The sequence below is a fragment of the Columba livia genome, chromosome 14 (genome assembly GCF_036013475.1).
Source record: "Columba livia isolate bColLiv1 breed racing homer chromosome 14, bColLiv1.pat.W.v2, whole genome shotgun sequence".
Taxonomy (NCBI): Eukaryota; Metazoa; Chordata; class Aves; order Columbiformes; family Columbidae; genus Columba; species Columba livia.
This window is the reverse complement of record NC_088615.1, coordinates 15,106,373-15,127,858: the sequence shown is the minus strand read 5'-3', so window position 1 is coordinate 15,127,858 and position 21,486 is coordinate 15,106,373. Positions and strand designations below refer to the sequence as shown.

Sequence of the window (21,486 nt, the reverse complement as noted above, 5' to 3'; positions counted from 1 at the left end):
CATATTGTTAATTAAGGCTGGCCATCAATAAGTAAGGGGCCTTTAGGAGACCATTTGTCCTCACCAGAAAGAGTCTTATAAAGTTGTTGTGGGGTTTTTTGTTTGTTTTGGTGGTTTTTACCAGCAAACACCTTAAACCTGTGACTACATGGCCCATTTGTGCAAGTGTTGATTTTGAAGTCCATTGAGGGAAATCGCTGTTTGCTAGTTCAGCTTTTCTATGTCTGGCAAAAATTCTTCATGGCCGTATGCAAGCATTGACACCACATTACCAATTACCAGTGCATGAAGCGTCCCCCGAATTCAACTCTGAATCTTTGAAACCAATTCAAAAATATGTTATTACATATTACTCCGTCATTCCTTTCTCTGTCTTCTCCTGTCTTTCTGGAGAATGAATGACTTCACTAAAAGATATTATGAAGATTTGCTTAAATAATAGTATAAAACACAGCGTTAAAATTGTTATCCTTCCTAAACCTATTTGCATATGGATCAAACAGACACCTTCCAGTTTCTTTTTTAACATGTGCAGACACAGGCTCAAAATCTTGGAAAAAACATGATTGCTTAATGTGCTTTCCCCCCATTCCCATCTTAATTAGGAAAGGGGAAGAGTTTTCCCCACAAGTATAAATGTATAAAATAGAAACAAGGCTTCCCTACCAGAACAATATATTCCATATCACACTTTTGCTACAATATTTAAGATACATGAACGGGAAAGCCCATTGGCCTAATTTCTGGAAGCGATGAGCATTATTAGTGCCATGGAAATCAGCAGGAATTTAACACACCTGAAAATCAGATCAGTTAATAATAAGATCTCTTCTCTTGCATTTGGGAACCTAAAATTTCTTTAATTCACAGATTTATCATTTCAGGCTCTTAAAGTTCATTTCTTCCCTCGATCTGAAGGTGATTTATGGTTGCTCTGTTATAGATCAAATAGTTTCATCTTTCAAACTTGCTGCATTTTCTCTAGCATTTCTATCACTTATGACTTGGACTCTCAAAATAAAGGCAAGGTAAGATGAATGTGTGTGTATGGAAGAACTCTCAATTGGACCCACCCACAGGTATCTGAAACTTCACAGTTTTCAAAGTTTAATGAATGCTTATTGTTCTCAGCATAGAAAATCTGAAAGGTCAAACGAAAAACAAAAGTAATGTTCCGCTCCTTTTTCACTGATTTTCTTCATGGTGCCGCTACTGTTTTGTGTTGTGTAAAACAATCTAAACCAAACTTTTGTCAAAAGGGGCATTATCTAATTAAAGAAAAAGAAAAAACCTCCAAACCTTAAACTCAAGCTTCTGTACTGTGAATAAGAGTTTACTTTTCACCCATAGTTCCATGGTGATGTTCGTGCCTTCACTTAGGAGAACTCTGCACTAGGTTTTTTCTTGATTTGCCCCTTCACAATGGACTTTTCAATCCTAAGTCATAATTTTGAAGATATTTGAAGTAAAGGTGATCTGTTGTAGAAGAGAGCTGTAGAAAAATAATTAGAGGCAGTTCTGTGTTTGTAAATTGTCCCCTTCTGGTAGTACAGCTGACGTCAGTGTGCATTGAGAAGAATGCAAACTTAGTATAACCTACACAAAAATAAGTAATATTTGAGGGTTTAGTTATTATAGTTCTGGAGATCAGATGAATCCCCGTCACAGAGATTTTGCCTGAATATGCAGGTTCATGAGGTCTGTTTTTTATGTTACATCCATGTCTTCAAAAGCTGGATAGAAGGACTTAAAAATTCCTTTCACTGATTCTGCTGCCATTGAAGACACGAGATACAAAGTACAAGGTGCCTTCTGTCCACACGTCCCATCACTCGTGTCTGAGATTACAGGTGGGATTTAGCGCCATGCCCAGCACGATGCCCGCACCAAATACTCCTTCCCAGCTACTGCACTCATCATCTGCAGTTTGAGCTCTGAATGTTACATCTGCCCATCATTTTGAGTTAAAAAAACCAGAAATCCTAAAGCGTATTTTAACCTGCATATGCTCAATAGCCCAAGGTACTCTGAATCTTCTTTTGATTTTTCCTAGTGAATGTTGGGGCTGGTTTAAGAGGCTCTGTAGCTGAACCCTGGCCTGGATGATGGCTTCAGTGGATGTATGTATTACCCAGCAGTAAATGTACGGCTGTCTATGGGATACATAAACACATACCTTTATATTTCCTGAGTTCATCCTTTCATTTTATTGCCAGTTATGTAGTGGAGGAAAAAAATGTATTTTGTAGGAAAATGAGCATGCCATTTCCTATATTCACGTAGTTGGCACACATGGGGAATGCATGTGGGCAGAGCTGACACACCTGCATGCTTGGGTGTGCAATTCTAGCACATTTATTTCCCAGTTTGTGTATTCCTTTAAAGATAGCAAGATACAAAAATGTGCAAATAATGATCTTAGTATAAAAGAAGTAAGTGGCTGTGTAAGTAGGAGGAAATATCCTCTCCTTCATTGACTGTTTTCATTTGTTCTAAGCAAAGGGCAAGAATCTGCAATAAGGTATTTTGGTGTGAGTCTGAAGGCGCAGGTAGATCCTGGGCGCTTCAGCGCGTAGACTTGTGTGTACCCGCGTTCTCCGGCAGCAGCCGCGTTGGTGTCCGAGGAGGGCGACTGTTTGCTCGCGTCTGTGCTGAATTGTGCTGAGAACCACGTCTAAGGAAGCCGGATAATGAGCAGTAGAGTCGGGCGCGGTGATTTATGATCCCCGTTCCTGACAGCTATAGTGCCGAGATTCCCCGGGTGTCTGAGCGCGGCATTAGCATGCTGACAGCTCAGCATTTAGGACATTATGGTAATTTATCCTGCGTACGCTGTCACCTGCACTGTCAGAGTTTCTTTTTAATGATGGTATAACTATTTTGTTTGTTTGTACTGCATTCTTTTCATTTGGCTAATGTCTTCTCATTAGATTGCACCTAGTAAATGAGAGTAATTAAGTGTTTCCTATAGCTCAGATGCAATGATTAAGCTGCAGAGTTGGTGCTGATTATGTTTTGTCATTTATCTCTATTAATCTGAGAATAATCCAGATGATAAACACATGTAATTTTTTAGCTAATGTTCAATAGATGAAATTTATAGCTTCTCAATGGAGCCAAACAGTAAGTGTGTATTTATATAAGAATAGTAAGTTATTGTACTTGTATTTCTGTTAAATAAACATAGAATTATCTGTGCAACCAAGAAGAAAAACAGACGATCTACTGAATATACAGGTTTTCACCTTTTTAAAACACATTTTTATATGAGAAACTACTATTCATAATTCACAGTTAAGTGACTTTTTATTCTTCTTTCTCAAGTATCTACATAGAGAATCCTGTGGTGATACTTTGGGCATTTTTCCTACAGTTGTTTCCTCTATTTGTTACTATTAATTCTAGAATACAAAACTCGTCTCCAGTAGCAAAATGTAGTTTTTGTATAAACAGTTCCAAGTTAAAGTACTCAGTTTGTAAAAGAGAAAAAATTACAGCAATGCATCAAATTAAGCACCCCGCAACAATTTTTGTATCTTTATTTAACTTTCAAGCTGCAGATAGAGAAAAAACCTCCACAGTTTATTCTTCAACATATGAAGTTGCAATAATAAAATATTGATACAAATAATAATGGCAACACTAAGTATCAGGAGCACCCTGAGTTGTTTGATCATGTTCCTTTGTTTTCCTGGTTCTGTAAACTTCCTACTGCATCCCATTATTTTTTTCTAAATATGCAATTTAAGGAAGGTAGACAGCACAACCCCATAGTTGTTTGGGTTTCATACACCATAGTTCTGCTTGGTTCCAAAAGTAGCAAGTTTTGTGTGTCACGAATTAATAAACTACTTTAAAATGTAGAACATGCAATTATAATAGATGCTGAAAAAGAGACCCAGGTAGTTGGAGGTTTGTCTTAAATATAGTGATATATAAATAAAAGAGCTAAACAGTTTAACATATGCATCCTGTACTATATTACTGTCTAATATAGGAATGCTGTCTTATATCTGTGTCCATACAGTATCTGAAACTCTGTTTTGACAAGTGTCATTTAATAACGTGAGTCGCGACCAGCAGCCTTTGTTGCGTGCTTCTGTCAGGTTTGTGCTTTAATGTAACATCATGAAACGTGGAATTACATCTTGATGTGGAACAGTTCCTCTGATATCGACAACTGTTTCTTCCTTGTTGCTTTTCACCAAAATAATTACCGACCTTTTCTGGGGAAATCTTTCCCCAGATAAGTGTTGTACCATGTTCCGGTTTGGTTACTGAAGCTCAGGAGCCAACTCCCCCCCAGGTTTGACTCTCCTCTGTGCACTCCAGGGCACGGTTCAGGCTGAACCACTTTTGCTGTCATGCAGCTGAACTGCAGGAGCTGTTTTCTGTCCAGAACGACTCTCTCAATACCATGAAGACCGGTCAGTAAAACCACTCAGATTTGTCATTTGTCCCTGTTCTGAGGTGCTGCCACCCTCAGCAGTTGAAGAGGGGATGACGGTGGGTTTGGGGCTGTCGGGGTGAGGTGGGGACAGCAGAGGCTGGACGCAGAGATTTGTGATGAGGTTGAGCAGGGTGCAAAGGGGCAGGAGAACCAGCAGGTCTGATGGGGTCAGTCCAGCATTAGTCCGTACGTTTAAGGGATCTTTTCAGTCTATGCACATTTGTTAGACTTGCTCACGTTTTTCAATATGTCTTCTAGATGATTTTTTTATTATGTAAGGATTCAGTTTTCATACAACTCAGTAGGTGCTAGCTTGAAATATGTGTTAAGCAGATCAAATTGTTGTTCATTAGCAATTATTTTCTTCATATGAACATAAATTTTAGGGCATCATCATTCTTTCCGGAAAAGCAAATACTGTTCTGTTTATGTGGGTCAGTTCTAGAATAGCTGCTTAAAATCCCATGTACTGAATTCTGTTATCTTTTCTCCTGGGTGGATCAGGAAAACACTTGGAGCAGCCAGTGATGGCTGCTGGGCTTTCATTTCTTTGTGACTGGTAAATGAAACACATGCAGCCTCACCAAACTACATGACTAATGACAACCTCCAGTGGCTCCTGCAATCAAAGATTAATTTGCTTTATCAAGTTTAAAGAATAGTAGGCGATAAATCATGTCAAAAAGAAATAATCAGTGGCAGGCTGATGTTCTTTTGCACAGTGGAGGACAGGTGCAATAGAGAATTCATCTGCCATAGAGCGTTAATTTTGTTCTCATGCTGTTGTGTTAATCTTAATTTTTATTTAGTTGATTTTTTTTAAAGTCAAACAGGATGCATTGTCAACTAATAGTTTTGTCTAAAATGTATAGTGTTGGTGTCTAGCTGTAAAATTAAATACTTATTTAGAGTCTATCTCTCGGTGCTGAAATGTTTTCAACTTAATTCCTTTAATAATTGATAGATATATTTCATTCCCATTGGTTTTGCTGTCTTGGAGCACAGTTTAATGTGGACAGGAATAAAAATGTGTTGTATGTATCTGATGCATACATAATATATTTCTTTTCCTTCCTGTTGATTCCTGTTTAGCTAGATCTCCTCTTGCTCTGTATAATGATAGTCCTAGCAGTTGCTCTACTGCTGCCCTTGTTTTGGCTCTTGGCCTCTGAAGTGGAAAACCGATGATTCTGGGCAATACAAGCCTGACCTGCCATAGGATTTTGTTCTATCTACTGGTATCCCAGTTGACAGCACCGCACGGGAAGCGATGGGCACATTGCAGGCTGAGTTCTAGATGGTTCTCGCTTAATTCAGTGATTCGGAGGCAGCATCTCGATCACATTTGTAATTACTGAATATAATCATTCCAATTAAACCTGCATTTAAAAGAAATACTGAGATTAAGTCTCCATTAAGTGGGTAAGGCTATATATAGTGTGTCATTATAGTATTACATTACATAGTATGACACTCTGACCTGCATTTAATAGTGAATTGTGTTGAGAGTGGAGTGCAACAGAAAGCAAGGATTGCAGCTGTTTATTTTTCACAGAAAATACAGATATCCTGTGCTGACTTAATACTCCAACTACACAATTGATTGTTGGCCACTTTCAGTCGATTATTTCAGTTAAACCATAGCCAAATAACGTATTTGGCAACCGTGGGGTTTTTTTCTGTGTTTAAACGCAGTGGAATCATGCAGATTCTGTAAACTTCCATAATGCATAGAAATGCTGTGATATCTTTATAATAATATGTGAGCCCTCTAGTGGCATTCTCCACGTTCCGGGTTTCAGTAACTAATTGTGTACAAGAACATACAGCACATGTGCAGAGAGGAGATGGAGCAGCAGAATAGAATTCTCCTGTGCAAAGGGGCCTAAGGCAAAGGCTGGGAACAGGGATGGCAGGCAACGAGGCTTCCGCGGCTCTCAGGGCAATCCAGATATTTGCAGTTAAGCTTTTAATACTGATGGAGTTGCTTTGTGCAAGGGGAAAAATTGTAGAACTTCGAACCAACTCATCTTGTGTATACAAGTCCCAATTTCTTCCTGTTTAGATTGAAAGATGCGACAGTTTTCGTGCAGATATTAAAAGTTACGTTGCGTAAAGTTTAAAAAAAAAAAAATCCGCAAGTTCTGAGCTTGACAAAAGTAGGTTTTGAATAAGCCATTAGTAATTTTAATGTAGCTTCTGGGTGTGCGTAGGCTAGAGGCAGTGCTGTTAAATGTGGTTTCATTAGAGTGTCAGAGTTAACTACCTGCCTTCCCTTCTGCTGAATTTGTATGTCCTTAGTCTGTTGGTTGTAAAGGCTGAATAGTAAGAAGGAGAGTAAAATGATGGGTTATGTGTCATGTTGTATTAATAGGTCTGGTTTTTCACGATACCATTTGAAGATCTGTACCTGCATCCTGACGTGGGCACTGGCGCTCTCAAGAATGACCGATGCTGATTTCTTAGTCTTGCTAACAATGCTGGAAAAACTAAAGCAGGAATGGATGGGGAGTCCTGAAAGTACAGCTGTGTAAAAAGCGACCTCCTTCACCTGTTATATTATTTCATTTTATTATTAGTAATGCAGATTTCTGAAAAGATACAGCAATGCTGCTTTAGTTCCTGTGTGCTGTTCTGGTGATGCTAGAAAGCTGAAAATTAAAGTTAATCCCCCGGTAAAATTTTGCTACTTGTGAATCTATATTTAAAAGTGGGGGAAAACAACTCAACACTTATTTGTATGTATCTTTAGTTACTAAAAAATCCATGTTGACTGTTTTTTGTGGCTCTCTTAATTTTTAATATAAAGGTTTAACATGTAAATTAGTGATTAATTCTCAGAGTGAAAACTCAAAACAGAATTAAATTTGAGTCAGCAGCAGTGATTTAAATTTAACATTAATAAAAGTAGGTATTACAAGAAAATAGAAGTGTATGACCAGATCGGCTGTGTCTCCTGGTGCTGAGCAGAGGGAAGACTCAGTTCCCTCCACCTGCCTCAGCCCCACGTGCTCTCTTTATCTCATGTACGGCATGGTTCAGTTAAAAGACATTCAGATGTTGAGGTAAGAAATGCCTACAAAGCCATCTTAAATTACATTGTGATGCTGATCTGAAGGAAAAAGAGTACTTCAAAATGTTTCTTTAAAAGCACAATCCTCTCGTAGCTGAAATCTCACATGCTGTTAGGCTGTCACAGTATGGAGGACGGGGTGATATTGCTCATCATTTCCACCACTGCGTATTCTGTAACTTGGTGTCTTTTCATGCTCTGGGACTTAGAGTGCAACGCAAACTTGAATTGCAGTTCATAAGGCTGGAATTGACATAATTATAGTTATGCCTGTTTTACTGTCATGTTACTCATACGTAAGTCAAATCTTGGCTTCTTTTTAATATAGTGATGCCTCTGGGAATGGATTTGGGGAGAGAAGTGAGAAGAGTCTGTGATTGTTTCTTTTGGGCCAAAAAAAAAAAAAAAAAAAAAAAGAAAAAATATCCTCCTCTCAATTTTAATCTATAGTTCTGTAACCAAAATGGCAGAATTAAGACATTTCATGAATTTCTTGCAACAGTCCTTAGGAATATAAGCCATCATAGCAGCTCTTTCACCCCAGAAAAAAATGTCTGTCTTCAAGTTGATAACAGATGAGTGAAGATAGGTAATAAATAATAGTATGGAAACTCTTCTTGTTTGAACATATTTTGCCAAAAGCACTGAATATGAGAGAAAGGAGAAACATTTTCTGAGTATTACTGACATACTTTATGATGACTTAGTGGAACAGCTTACAGCCAACTGTCTCCTTTATTCACAGATGCTCTAATGCTGTCAGAGCTCCATTCCTTTCACACAACAGAGTCAAGGGCTAATTCACTGTTAATTGTTGAGTGTTCTTATTTATAGTAACTAGAGAAGCTACAGGAGCCACTTGGCTTCCTTACCTTGTGTATAATGCATTCAAAAATTGGGAGACACTGGCAACCTTCATATTTAATGCAGTATGACTTGGTTTTATATGTGGCGTGCTTGAACTCGGAAAGTTTGGGTTTGGGTTGGGTTGGGTTTTTTTCCCTTATGAGGCTGTGTATTTCAGTTAAAAAAACCCCTGCGAATAAACATTTTCTCCAGAGTGTCTGGTTCAGGTTTGTGTTAGACTTGTTCAGTATCTTGTGTACCAGCATGTGATTTTCATACCTAATTGGATTAGAATGAGGCAGAACAACTAGTTGATGTTTGTGCGTCTGAGCAGTGACAGAGCAGTGACACAGCCGTCTCACCGGCCAGGGCCGGGGCAGCAGTGACTGTTAGCTGTGTATAGGCATTTTCCATGTCCTGGAATCAAATTTGCAGAATTTAGAGCATTTGAGCTTTACTTTGTGTCTCACTAGATACACAGATCCTCCCAAAAATATTTTTATGGGACTATTCAGAGCTCTTTCTGGCATATCCTTTTGTGACTTAGAGACTAAGCCACAATTTTTAGTGATGTTGCCCTCGTATAGATCTGTTTCACATACAGGAATATATTTTTAAGTACTCTTCTCAGACTTAAATGCACTTGTTAAACATCATAGGAGGGCAAGCAGTTGTCTGTCTTCTCCCCTTTGCTGTTCTTCTGAAGCAAGGAGGAAAAAAACCCCAGTTTTTTAATGATGTGTTCCACACAGGTTTCATCTGTGTGTCCTTTGTTGGGAGAGTCGGTAGTTGGCATCAATTTGGATCAAAAGGCCTGCAGTTAGCAAGGCCATGAGGAAGGTTCCATATTATTTCTCCAGAGCATTCTCACTCCTGACGAGTTGTTTCTGGAGGCATGCAGCTCTATTGAGAAAGAAGTCTGTGGGGAACAAAAGGGTTTTTTCTGAAGCAGGGGTTTTATATCAATTTAAGTATTAAGTTATTTGTATAGATATCACCTATACAATAATATGGCTTGTTGCAAGATACAGAGAAATTTTTGTTTGTAAGTTGATATAAAATTATATTATTATTATTTTAGATTTTGCAAAAATACACACCAGAACTGATTATTTAAGTAGCATTAATATAATAGACCATCTTCAAATGAGCTTTGAACAGCACAAATACATTTGAGTTTATGTGTTTTCTGTTACAACCAATTTCATTCTAATCTTCTGAATAGCAATAACATTTGGAATATTATTTAGATTTTAATGGAATCATCTAAATGTATGGAATCATCTAAAAAATTAGTTTTGCGGTGTCCCTGAAGATAAGTGTGAGTCAGCGCCTGACAGTACGTCTCCCCAGCTCACTTTGCCTCTGAAGCATTTCAGATGATTTGACTGTAGAGAGTAGTCGCGTCTGACAGCGTTCTGTTATCTGTCATGTTTGCGTAGATTTGATTATCTCGTTTGCTTAAGAGGTCAGCAAAACAAACCCAAATATTTCTCTGTGTATCGTTAAAGACCATTATTATCAGTCATAGTGTGAAATGATGACGTGACGTGGGGACTGCGTACAGGATGGATGATAGAGCCACGCGGGACCTGGGGATGCGTGTGTGTGACGTCAGGCCGGTGCAGGTGCCACTGTGAGGTCACAGTGTGGTGCTTCTGAGGTCACAGTGTCGTGCTTGTGAGGTCACGGGTGGTGCTGCCTGACTCCCTGCCAGGAACCACCCTGCTCCTTGCTGGATTCGTTCTAGTCAGACTAATTCCAACGTCGGATGAGACGGCTTCTCTTTTATTTTATTCTATATTTTTCCCTCCTAGTCTGCGTTTCTCCAGGCAGAGCCATGATACTTCAGGCTCTTTGTTTCTCTGTGCACAATTTCAGGGTCTCACCCTTTTCTTTCAGAAGATGTGAACATCAGAGGCTGAAGTCTGAAACTTCCCACGTCACTGACAATAATTATTGATCAAGATTCTTGACCAATTTTCATTGATCAGTTTCATGAGTTTCCATTAGTTTTGTAAGCTTTTCAGTAAATACTCGTGTAACTATAATTCTGTTCCCTGCTGGTGATCCCAAGTTGGATCTATTTCGGTGTTATCTGTGCAGTATATTTGTTTGGAATTCCTTAACTTATAGCACACCCTGTCAATTTTGGCTACGTTTGTAGTTGTTCAATTTCAACAAAAGCTTGGTATGGACAACTTTCTCTTGAAAATACACCTCTCAAATACTATTTGGTTTTGTCGCTTCTTTCTTCTAAGCTCTTGCATGATTGCGGTGTCCTGTGTTTTAGCTGTGAAATTAGGAGTTGTTGTATTTTCAGTGTCTTAAGAATCACTGGTTTTGTATTTAGATATATCTACAGCTCTGCTTGAACCGAAGTGGCATTTGTAAGAGTCCTGTTAAATTCTTTCTCCACTCTTTACTGTGCGTTGTAGGGATCCTGGTACGCAAAGGACACTCTCTGGTAGAGACACGCCAGGGTCCATTCTTTATTCTCTGCCATCTTAAAATTGCACCTATATTTCATCCCCACAAGCAGACAGAATAACCTGGATCAGGAAACCATGGGCTTTGCTTTGTTTGTTGTCCTGGGCGCTTGGTTTGTTAAACCTCCTTTTTTGTCTGCTTTAGATAACGAATGTCTTTGTCTTCATATTTTAAGCGCTGATGACGTGCAAAATACAAGAAAACACATATTACCCAAGGAAGCCTTTGGTTACCATAGGGAAGGGTAGCCCTAGGATTAAGGGAGTGGAAAAGTGTCTGCAAACTATTTCCCATCTCATTTTGCATCAAGTAATGCTCAGTGAGACAGAAAGATCTGCCCCACAGCATCTCCGTTCGGAGTGATTGATGGGGATGGTGCTGGTGTGCGGGGCGAGGAACCCAGAGCCGTGCGGCGGCTTTACTAACATGTCATGGGTTCCTCTCTTCAAATGGAATCGTGGTGTTTTAAATGGTTTTACTTATTAGCAGGAAGTTAAGCTTTGTTTTCCTGCTCAATTAAGGAACTACCATTTTGGAACTGCAGCAATGAGAAAAAGTTACGCAAGCAAAGCAAAACCAAAGCCCCAGATGCTATAAAAATAACTGCGAGTGGAGGAAATTAATATTAGAACTGCACGTCTGAAATTTAGACGTGTGATGATATCGAGACAATTAAAAATAATGTGATGCTTAGTTTAGTTTTATGAGACAATCAAATTCTAAGGAACAAATGTATGAAAATAGTTTAGCACATCAGCCTAAAAATAATGCAGAACAAAAATAAGAGACGATGCACCTCAGTGTTTTGTCCAGGTTAGCGGTAATTGCCAGGCCAGCCACAAATTTAATAGATATGTAGAGATGTAAAGCATTTCTTGAAGAGAGATGCAAGATGAGATAAAACTGCAGGGTTTTTTTTTTTTTGTTTTAAATCTGTTTTAACCAAAAAATGCTTTCCCAAAGATCTGATATTTATTTTCATTAAAAATACAACTTTGCTTTTCATGGTATGTGATGGATAATTATTGTTTTATATTACAGTAATATATTGCAATTATTATTGAAAACCTTACATAATGTTTAGATTTAGGAGTTTGCATTGTTATTGTGCAATAGCTGCAAGATTGGGGATCACTTTTTTCCTTAAGGTAGCTTGAAAGACATACTTAAAAATGTGTTTTATTTTAAAAATACTTTGTACCTGAACTGCTTAGACCAATTTTTGCTTACATTTTATGTTTAATTGTGTGAATCTGTAGAAAAGCCTTAAAAAGTTACCCTTTGTTTAATCTCACGCGTAGCCCTTGTTTCATCCTCAGCTGTTTAATAAAGGGTCAGATTTTATTTATGTGGTTAAATAGAACATAAATATAGACATTTCACACGATGTACCATGTAAATGTAAGCCTTTGTAGTTACAAGTTTTTGTAGCTGGAGAATTGTTTTAAAAGGCATGTAATTTATTAGCTATCAGTAGCTGCTTTATTGCCTTGCCGCGCTGCAGTAATAAATAAAAGAAAGTGAGCTGATTTTACAAATGGCACACAAGGTGCACATTTTGTGAAAAAAAGTCTTTTTTTAAAGAATTGGCATTAAATCCTTTTTTTGTGATGACAAAGAGGCTAAGAGTGCAAACTGTATTTTCTGTTTATCGAAAACAGAGTCTCTTTTTCTCGAGGGCATTTTTCCCTATGATCATCAAGGGATTTCAAAAGCAATAAAGTGTGGAATCATTGTTCGACTTGAACAGTATTAAAACTTAGGTTTTAATTTCAGTGAAGTAATAAGATTTGAACCTGTCTCACATTACAGCACTGTAAGGCATTTAGCAATTGTATTTTAAAGGAGGTTTTTAAAATGCAGCTCACTTGTAAGCTAACTGTCTGTCTAGTAATTAATAGTTTCTCTTCAGCAGAGGCTGTTGTGAATCATACTAAGAAATCTCGGTTTTGTTAATAACAAATTACGATAATTGTAAGGATGTTAATTCCTAATTAGTTTAAACCTACAATCTTTTTTGCCCCTTTCTGAGATTGATTTTCAAATGAAGACAAAACAGTAGAGACGGAGGGATTCAACACGATTTTCACCCTGGAATTAAGAAGAAATTACCCACGTTTATCTGTAAATTTCCAGAAACTGTATTCCTTGGTTAATAGTGTACATTGGCTTCCCACTAAGAACCGGTGAAGTATCTAATCTGTGAAGATAATTTGTGTCATTAATGCAATTCCCTTTTCAAAATGGGACACTAAAGATAATTCCGCAGGGCGCCTCTGGTTTCTGTACCGACACAGTGAACCCCAGGATCCTGGAGCTTGCTGTGCGTATTTTTGTGCAGATATTCTCAGGGTTCAAAAAGTAAATATTTCTTGGGGTTGGCTGATAAAATGTTGGCTGATGAGGCCCCAGCAGTCACCGTACGTTGTAGCTGGAAATGTGCACGTATTATTTTGGAGGAGGGAAAGTTTGGAGGCGGGTGCGTGTTGGAAAGAGCCATCAGCCTTTAACGCTGGAGTGGTGAGCTATGACCTTCCGTGATGATTTTGAACGGTAACTGCCTCCATTAGCCATAAGGTTTGTTTCTTTATTTTAGTAGATGGCCTAGACTGTAAATATTAGAGGATCTAAAATAAATCAACATATTATCCTAAGGATACAAAACGTAAGAGCTATTTGTGGTTAGGAACCTTTGACAGATAGTTTGGATGAGGCAGATGATTGCCCGCCTCTCGTCTCTGCCTCCCATTGCCGTGCCTGCAGGCAGTTTAGTGTTATAGTTGTATATTGATGTCAGGGTTACTACTGAGTGGCTAGCAATGACAGATGTCTATAATTACAGGCAATGCTTCCAGTATTTCAGAAGAGCCAGCCTATGTTGAACAATTATCTTATTTCTCGCTTGCCAAAGAGGGTTGTTCAAATTGCTGGTATTAGCTGTGGTGGCTGTAACACCTCTCCTTACGCCGTGGGATAAATGTGCAAAAGCGCTCTCATGTACAAGCCCACTGCAAAACCTTTTTAAAATATGTGATATTGCTAAATTTCCTGTGCTTAGGGCTTGATCCTGAAATGCAGAATGCCTGCAGCTGTTAGTACAATGAAATAGTTCTAAAATTTTTATATCAAAAACTAGAATAAGTAGCCATGATGTTTGCTTATTTTTACGTGCCAAACTAATGTTGATGCTTATTGTACATAAGTATGCTGAGCAGGCCTCTCGTTTAGATACAATTAAGCAATTGAATAAAATTAAGATGGACACTTTCAATAGTTACAGGGGCAAGTAGGAGTGTCAATTACAGCTACTGAAGTACCTCTAATACTTTATCTTTCAGACTTTTCTGACTGGCACAACTCTGCTCTTGTAATCTGTACAATATCAGTTTGTTTCAGTCAACAGAGGATTTTAAAGCAGCTTTTTGGCTTCTTGTTAAGCAACTACCTGGCTGCATATACAGCTTGAATCTCTGCAGTGCAGTGTGTAGCTCTGATGGAAAGTGCAGCTCAGAACTGTGCTTCGAAAACTAAAGATCTGTCAGATGACATTCAAAAAGTCATCGTTGTTAATAGTATATCTCAGCTTTCACTATAATATTTGTACTTTAAGCCCTGGGAGGGGACAAAAGAGACAGTAGAATTAAAAATCTGTGATGGTACTTTACAAAATTGAATGTCTAAACAAGACTAAGCGAAGCCCTTTTTTAACAATTGACCAGCTGAAGACCTAGCAGATAAACCAATTATATTTTTCTCCTTTTTTTTTTGAGAGAGAGAGGATGGTTCTTATGCTGCATCAGTAATAGCAGCCATTAGTTCATAGTAGGTGTCCCATAGTAAGTTCACCAGAATTGTAAATCTTTCTTTCAAGATTTTCAGAAAACAGGAATTAAGAAATAAGTAAATAAAGGCTGAGAGAAAGTCATTGAAATAGGGAATAATTCCCCTCTAAGAACAGGTCTATTGCTGGCATAGCTTGGGCACTTTGTGGAGCAAGAGGCGGGGAGTAAATCACTCGGGCACCCCAGAATCTGTGAACTCTCGTTCTGCGTTGAGCTCACAGGCAGGAACTGGGGAGGGTTGGAAACCAGCCCCTGCGGAGCCGTCAGTGCCTCTCGCTCCCTCAGCTTGGGGTGACAGAGCATTTCAACAGACTAGGCAGGAGATAACATCCCTAACCATGGTTCTGACTCACACAGCAGATTTATCCTTTCCTGTACAGCCTTACACTTTGTAATAACAACACCTGAATTTTTAAACGTTGTTGTAGAGTAGGTCTCTTTCAATCGAGGATAACTTCATGCAGTATTTTGATTATGCTAGGTTTATAGGTAAGACAGTAGATAGCATATAATTTATGTAATCAGCGTAGTTTCTCTGGTTGCTTACAAACACATGTAGCTGTGATTTGGATAGTATCCTACTTTTTATGTAGTGCAAAGCCTGACTTAATCTTCAGAGATCCTGTCTGAAAATAGTTGAGGCAAATTCTTATGGCCCATCCTTGAATTATGTTTCATTTAGGAGCTAACTATGAAACAACAGATCAACCCATTCTCATGTTTCAGCCTCTGAGTTAAGGGTGTTTTGAGATCTTTTGAAGGTAGCTGGTCAGGAATGGAGGTTTTATTGGTTGACCAAGGTTTTCCTCTCTTACTAGTTTGGTCAGGAGGTAAAGGTGCATCGTGTGGCACCCTAGTGTGCTAATTTGGGGATTCAGTTCAGATTTTCAGAAATGGTCTGTGGGATTTTGAAGTTAGATTTCTGCTGTGTTATAATGGGGCTTTTAAGTGCTGCAAATTCAAAATGCCCGATTTTGATTTAATAAGCAGTGGAAACTATTAAATGTGTTGTGGCACTAGACACTGAGAAAGAAACTCGTGATTAGTTGGGAGGTGGGTGGCAGCTCCAGAGCTCCGTGTCCCCCACGTCCCCCCAGCCTGGCGTCCCCGCTCAACTTCTGCCAGCTCAGGGTAAACAGGGTTAAGCTCTGGGTTTGCCCTCAATGTTCATGACAAAATACTTTAATGTTGCAGTGATAGTGCTCTGCGGCAAGGCCTGGAGAGCTTCAAGGAAGTTATAATATCTTAAGCATTTACGCAGTGCCTACGGGTAATAACTTTGCTGTAATTTTCTGAAGATTCATTATCCAAAAATCTTAATTCATTATAATAGCCCTTATGAAACATATAGAAAACAACATTTTCTTGTGTTTTCTTATTTGCACAGTGTGAGAGATTCATTGCTCTGTTTTAATTTGTTTCATGGGGTGCGTTTGAGTACATTCCATACAGTGCTGTTATTGAATTTCTGTGACTGTCATTATATAGCCATCCAACCTTTAGGAACTCATATTCTGAGCTTCCCAGTTCTGTAATCTGCTTCACATTTTAAGAATTGACATAATTAGCTTCTTCAGAGTTATAATAGTAGTACCAAAAAGAGAAGACCTCCAAAGACAAAGCAAAGTTAAGTGTATCTAGGGCCAAAGAGGAGAGGAGATAGTGGAAACAAAGTTTTAGTGTGATTACTGAATTATTTCTCCATTTTCTTGAAATGTGTTTACATACAACTGCTTTACTTTGTAAATCATTGCCTCCACAATTTTATTTTCTCATCCTTTTGAAATATGGCAGGTACCGTTCGAATAGGTGGGAAGTATTACAGTTATGTACTGATAAATCTGCTAGATCACACAAAACTTCATGGCACGAGAGCTTGTGAACCTGTGGCCTTCCTTAAACATCCTCATCCCACCGAGGTGGCTATAATGGGACAAACAGGGCAAAAGAAGAGGATCTCTGGATCCCTCACTTTCACACTTGCTTTAATGTGTTTGAAGTTATTGATTATTCTTGAAGGTGTTTTGCTGGTCTCTTCTCTCCGCTGCCATGACCTTTGAATTCAGGATGCCCCTGGGAGTTGGGTGCCGTGGTGGTATCAGCCCCACTTGCTTTGAGGACCTCTAGCATGGACTTGGACCTGTGAAGCTCATTGAACATTGTAGCGTCATGTTATCGTGGTATTTTGCCTACGTTCATAACAGTTGTAAGAATGAGATGGTGGTGATGGGATATTTTACTGTTAAGAAATTTACATTTTGAGGATCTCACAGCATGATTGCATCCTATGTTTTGATGCAGGATTGGAATTTATAAATCCTGCAGTTGTAAGGATTTTGGAATGATTGTGTAAAGCTTCTCGAGAAGTCTAAAACTGGTTGTTTCCTATTGAGAGTTAATTCTGCTCCTTACTTGAAGTGTCCAGAGGGAACTGGAAACATAAACCCTGGGTTTTTTCCGGCTGGCAGAAGGACGGGGAGGCCTGAGGTGGAGGGACCTGGTGGGTGGGTGGCCCTGGGGTCCCACAGCCCCAGCCTTGGCTGGTTCCATGGTGGGAAACGAGCTGCCACGTCCTTCCAGCACCCCTTCAACAGGATATTTCTCTGCCTTTTGAATATGTAGCATGGTCTTTGTTGTTGAAGTGTGTTTTATTATTATACGTCCAAAATGCTTTATCATTAATTTTTTATAGTGCTTAAAAGTCTTAAGGGCGTTTCATTGTTGTGGTTGGGGGTTGTTTGCTTTTCTATTTTTACATACGAAGAGTGTGTGTTGGCTTTGAAAATGATTCTGAAGAAGGTGTTTAGAATATCACATTTATTTTAGCTTACAATTTGTCACATTAGGGAACGGGTAGTAGTTTTTATTACAAGCACTGTATTCACGCTGACTTGCAATGACCCTGTCACATGTGAAAACAAATCAGATTGTTGCTGTTAATGAGCTTTTCAATTTACTATTCAGTGGATCAGATAAGTGGATTTAAGAGGTAATGATCCTGCTTAGCACTCAGGCTTGGCTGTCAGATCCTTGTAGTTGTGGGAAATCCCCAGGGACAAAAGCGTTGACACAGTCCTTGATGGGATAATGGGAATCAAAGCTAATGGATGATAAAAGGAGTAGTAAGAGTTACAAGGATAATTGTGGATTAAAGCACTGCCCTTTGTCAACACTGACTGCTGGTTTAGTGTTTTATTTGTTAAACTCTGAAGTGGGGAGAGCCTGGTGTGACAGCAGAGCACAAAGCGGCTGCCGCCCCCTGATCCCGCTGATCCCAGGGCAGGGGGGGAGCTCCAAACACGACTGTGTGTGTGCTGTGAACACATTCCTCGCTGTCTCCTTCTGTCCTTTCCTCATCTCAAGCACGGGGATTCTTAAATTTTGCTAAAAGTGCGGCTGTTATAGCATTTCAGCAGTGCAGTAGTTAGAGAGATTTGGTTTTTTTGAATGAGAAGATATTCGTTTTATATTTGAATATATTTTTCTAGCTATGTTTAATGACTGTAAATGCTAACTTCACATTTACAGTGTGAACATATTCTTTTGCAAAGTTTGAAAGATTGTATATTTTGACTGTTCTTTCACTGCTGATTTTGTCACAAGAAATTACAGTCATACAGTTATAACAGCATGAGTTAGCTTACAAGTTAAGTTATCCTTGATCTTGGTGCAACTTCTGCTTAGAGCTGCAAGTGTATTTACTCATGCCTTTATTGAGCTCGAATTTAAAACTAAAATCTTTGGAACGTCAAAATACAGTTTTAACTGCACTATTCATTATTTGTGTTGTTATTTTTATCGACACCCTCAGAAGCAGAATGCTGCTGGTTTGGTTTTTAAGCAAAATTATGGGATCACATCACTAGCAGAAAGGAAATAGGTGCAAAGGAGTTTAGGTTCAGTGACGGAAGTACTGAGTGAGCTGAAGTTCATGGGTGTTTCTGTGGAATATGTAATGTCAGGGCAATAATGCGACAGCTAGATGGCAGCCGGCTCTCATCGCTGCCTGCGCTGTGCACGCCTCAGTGCGATCACCTGCATCACGTCATAGGGAAGAATTACATATCACCCATAATATTTCCTTTAGTGGCACTAAAGGTGAAAATGAATGAAATGAAATTGACTGCCCGGTAGATCTGTGTTTAGCCCAGCCGTAAGCAAACAGCAGAGTGACTCGAGCTGAGGGTAGAGTGCTGGCAGAGGAATTTCGCCGTGCTTGTCTGCCTTCTGTTCTCAAGCTGGTTGAGGCAAGGGGAGTTTAGATTGGATATTAGGAAAAAATTCTTCCCTGAAAGCATTGTCAGGCATTGGAACAGGCTGCCCAGGGCAGTGGTGGAGTCACCATCCCTGGAGGGGTTTAAAAGGCGTTTAGATGAGGTTTAGTGCCGGAGTTAGGTTGTGGTTGGACTCGATGATCCTGAGGGTCTCTTCCAACCAAAATGATTCTATGATTTAACCCAACTAAGTGTTATTATCCAAACTAAATATTAGTCTGCTAAAAGTACCAGAAAACTGTCTGAAGATTACACAGTGAGGAAAAACTATACTTGCTGTGTCCTGTGCTTTTGTTACTGCATCATAGCAGTAGTTTGATCCGAGAGGGGAAAACTTGGCTGGTAATATATGTCTTGGATCTGAAATAAAGGGGGAAAGTATACAACTGCAGTTACATGGCCTCCAAAGCCTTTGTTCTTCCTTTGAGAACACAGAACTGAATGTCTGAAAAGTGCCTAATTTACCAGATTTTATGACTGGCAGTGCAAGAACTTGCAAATGCAAGCTAAAGGAGAGTGTTGAATCATGTCCCACTGAGGCCAGGGACCAACTCAGGAATGTTTTCTCCATCCCTTTACAATTTTGTATAATAAAATGGTTTTTTTGGAGTAGAGACTGTACTGTTTTGTGAACAACGAAGTGAGTTTAATGTTGACAATTTACATTTTTTTTGTGGGAAGAAATGTATTCAAGGGCAAGTAAAAGCCCATCGGTCCCAAATTCAAAAAATGCTATTGGAGAGCATATAAGCCACCTCTTATAAATGTTTCTGCTACGTAAGATGGACAGGCATTTGTGCCTGGACTTTTCTCATTCAAAATCAAAATAGGAAAGGTTTTAAACCAAATTAAAATGTTGGTACTGGTAAATGCCTATAATATGTTACTGTTGAAATGTTTGTTTCCAGGTATATGCCCGAATGTCAGAAGTCTTAGGAATAACAGACGACAACCAGGTTCTGGAAACATTTATGACAAAAATGTGAGTTTGCGCTTGGGTTCCAGTCTGTATGTATTTTGGTTTTGTCTTTAATATTTACATCAAATCCAAGTTATATTTTGTTGTTTTTTTGCTAGGAAAAATGTCTTGCATAGATTTAAAATATTTGAAGTAAAGGATAACCTTTTTCCAAAGGTACTCTAGGCCCCTAAATAAACACTTGCAGCTAGATATGTCCTCCACAGTGCTTGCATCACCTCTGGAAATGGCTTATGGGAGAACAGAGCCGAGATTTCATAGAGTTGTTCAGTGACAGCCCAGCGTAAGCAGCCCCTCCCTTCCCTACTTCTTATTCCAGACACCCTCAGGGGTCAGTGGAATTGCCTGTAAAACTTGATGGTACTTTACAGTGGGGAACTAACCAAGTTAAACTAATCTTTCCTTGTTTTGGGGAAGCTCTTTTGGATTGCATTTGGGCAAGATCTGGAAAAATTGGGCAAAATTTGCTCTCTTTAAAAATACACGTTCCCAGAGGAGGATTTTAAGGCCTCATACTGAAGGAAACAAGGGGCATTATTATCAGCCGTCTTCTCATCTCTGGTGTTTGGCAGAATAAGATGCTGTGTTATTCTGGCAGATGAGGATTGCAATACTTTCTATTAAGAATAATCCTAGAAAATCACTCTGGAGAAGCTACCTTTATCTCCTGCCTCTGCTGCAGCCGCTTTCCTTGGGTGCCAGGAAGGCTACCAGGATTTTGCCTTTTATTACTTATGTCTTTCATGAGATTTGATAGTTTCTCCTGCCTCAAAAAGAGTTTCATCTAAAATCAGTTTAGCTCTTGAAACAAAACAAAATGGTCCCTCGGAAAAATAGTGAATATCCACTAAAAAAATCTGGGAGTCCCCGGGAGACGATGAGTTTTGTGCGAGCCTGGAGAAAGAGAAACAAGTACCTTACCTCTTTATTCTACAGTGAAGAAGATGCTGCATCTTGTCATTTACTTCATATCTTCTAAATCTGACTTGTAAGACCTCTAAATTATTTCAGTAGACTTTGATCTACTAGAGAAACATCTCTGCCGATGTTGCCAGGTTAGCCATGACCTGTTCGGACAGTGTGAAACAGTATTAAACGTGGCTTGTCTTTTGCGACCATGACTACCAGCCTTGAGAAATAGTAGCAATTAAGCCAGGCCATCTGCTAATATGGCTTAACTTTTCTGTGGCAAACAAGGTATAAACCAGAAGCCGAGTGTTATATCTTGCCTTAGGATAACAATAGTGCCCATCAAACCTTGATATTTATCTGGAGTACACTTTGAAGACGGGTAAATGGAGGGTGATGAGTGGAAAAATATTGATGGATACTTACTGTCCGGTCTCTGGAAGCAGTCCGTGCCATGGTACTAGGTGGCTAGGCTTCATTTTGTTGTTTTAAACTGCTGTGAAACTTGAGCAACTGAAAAAAAAGGACTTGTTTGGAGACCAGATGTGTAAGTTAACGTTTCTACATGTTGCTGCCATTGAGGTGAAATCTCTGTTGCCTTTCGCAGTTGAGGAAATAACAGT

At 39.1% G+C, this 21,486-nt stretch overlaps 1 protein-coding gene across 2 annotated transcripts in view; it reads left to right on the top strand.

The window, feature by feature from the left end:
• Positions 1-21,486, top strand: part of RANBP17 (RAN binding protein 17) — a 148,382-nt gene that overhangs the window by 56,237 nt on the left and 70,659 nt on the right. For both annotated transcript variants that reach the window (XM_065030106.1, XM_065030105.1), the window contains exon 15: positions 19,884-19,957. In XM_065030106.1, coding sequence (XP_064886178.1) covers positions 19,884-19,957 — 74 coding nt within the window. The remainder of the gene's footprint in view (positions 1-19,883; positions 19,958-21,486) is intronic.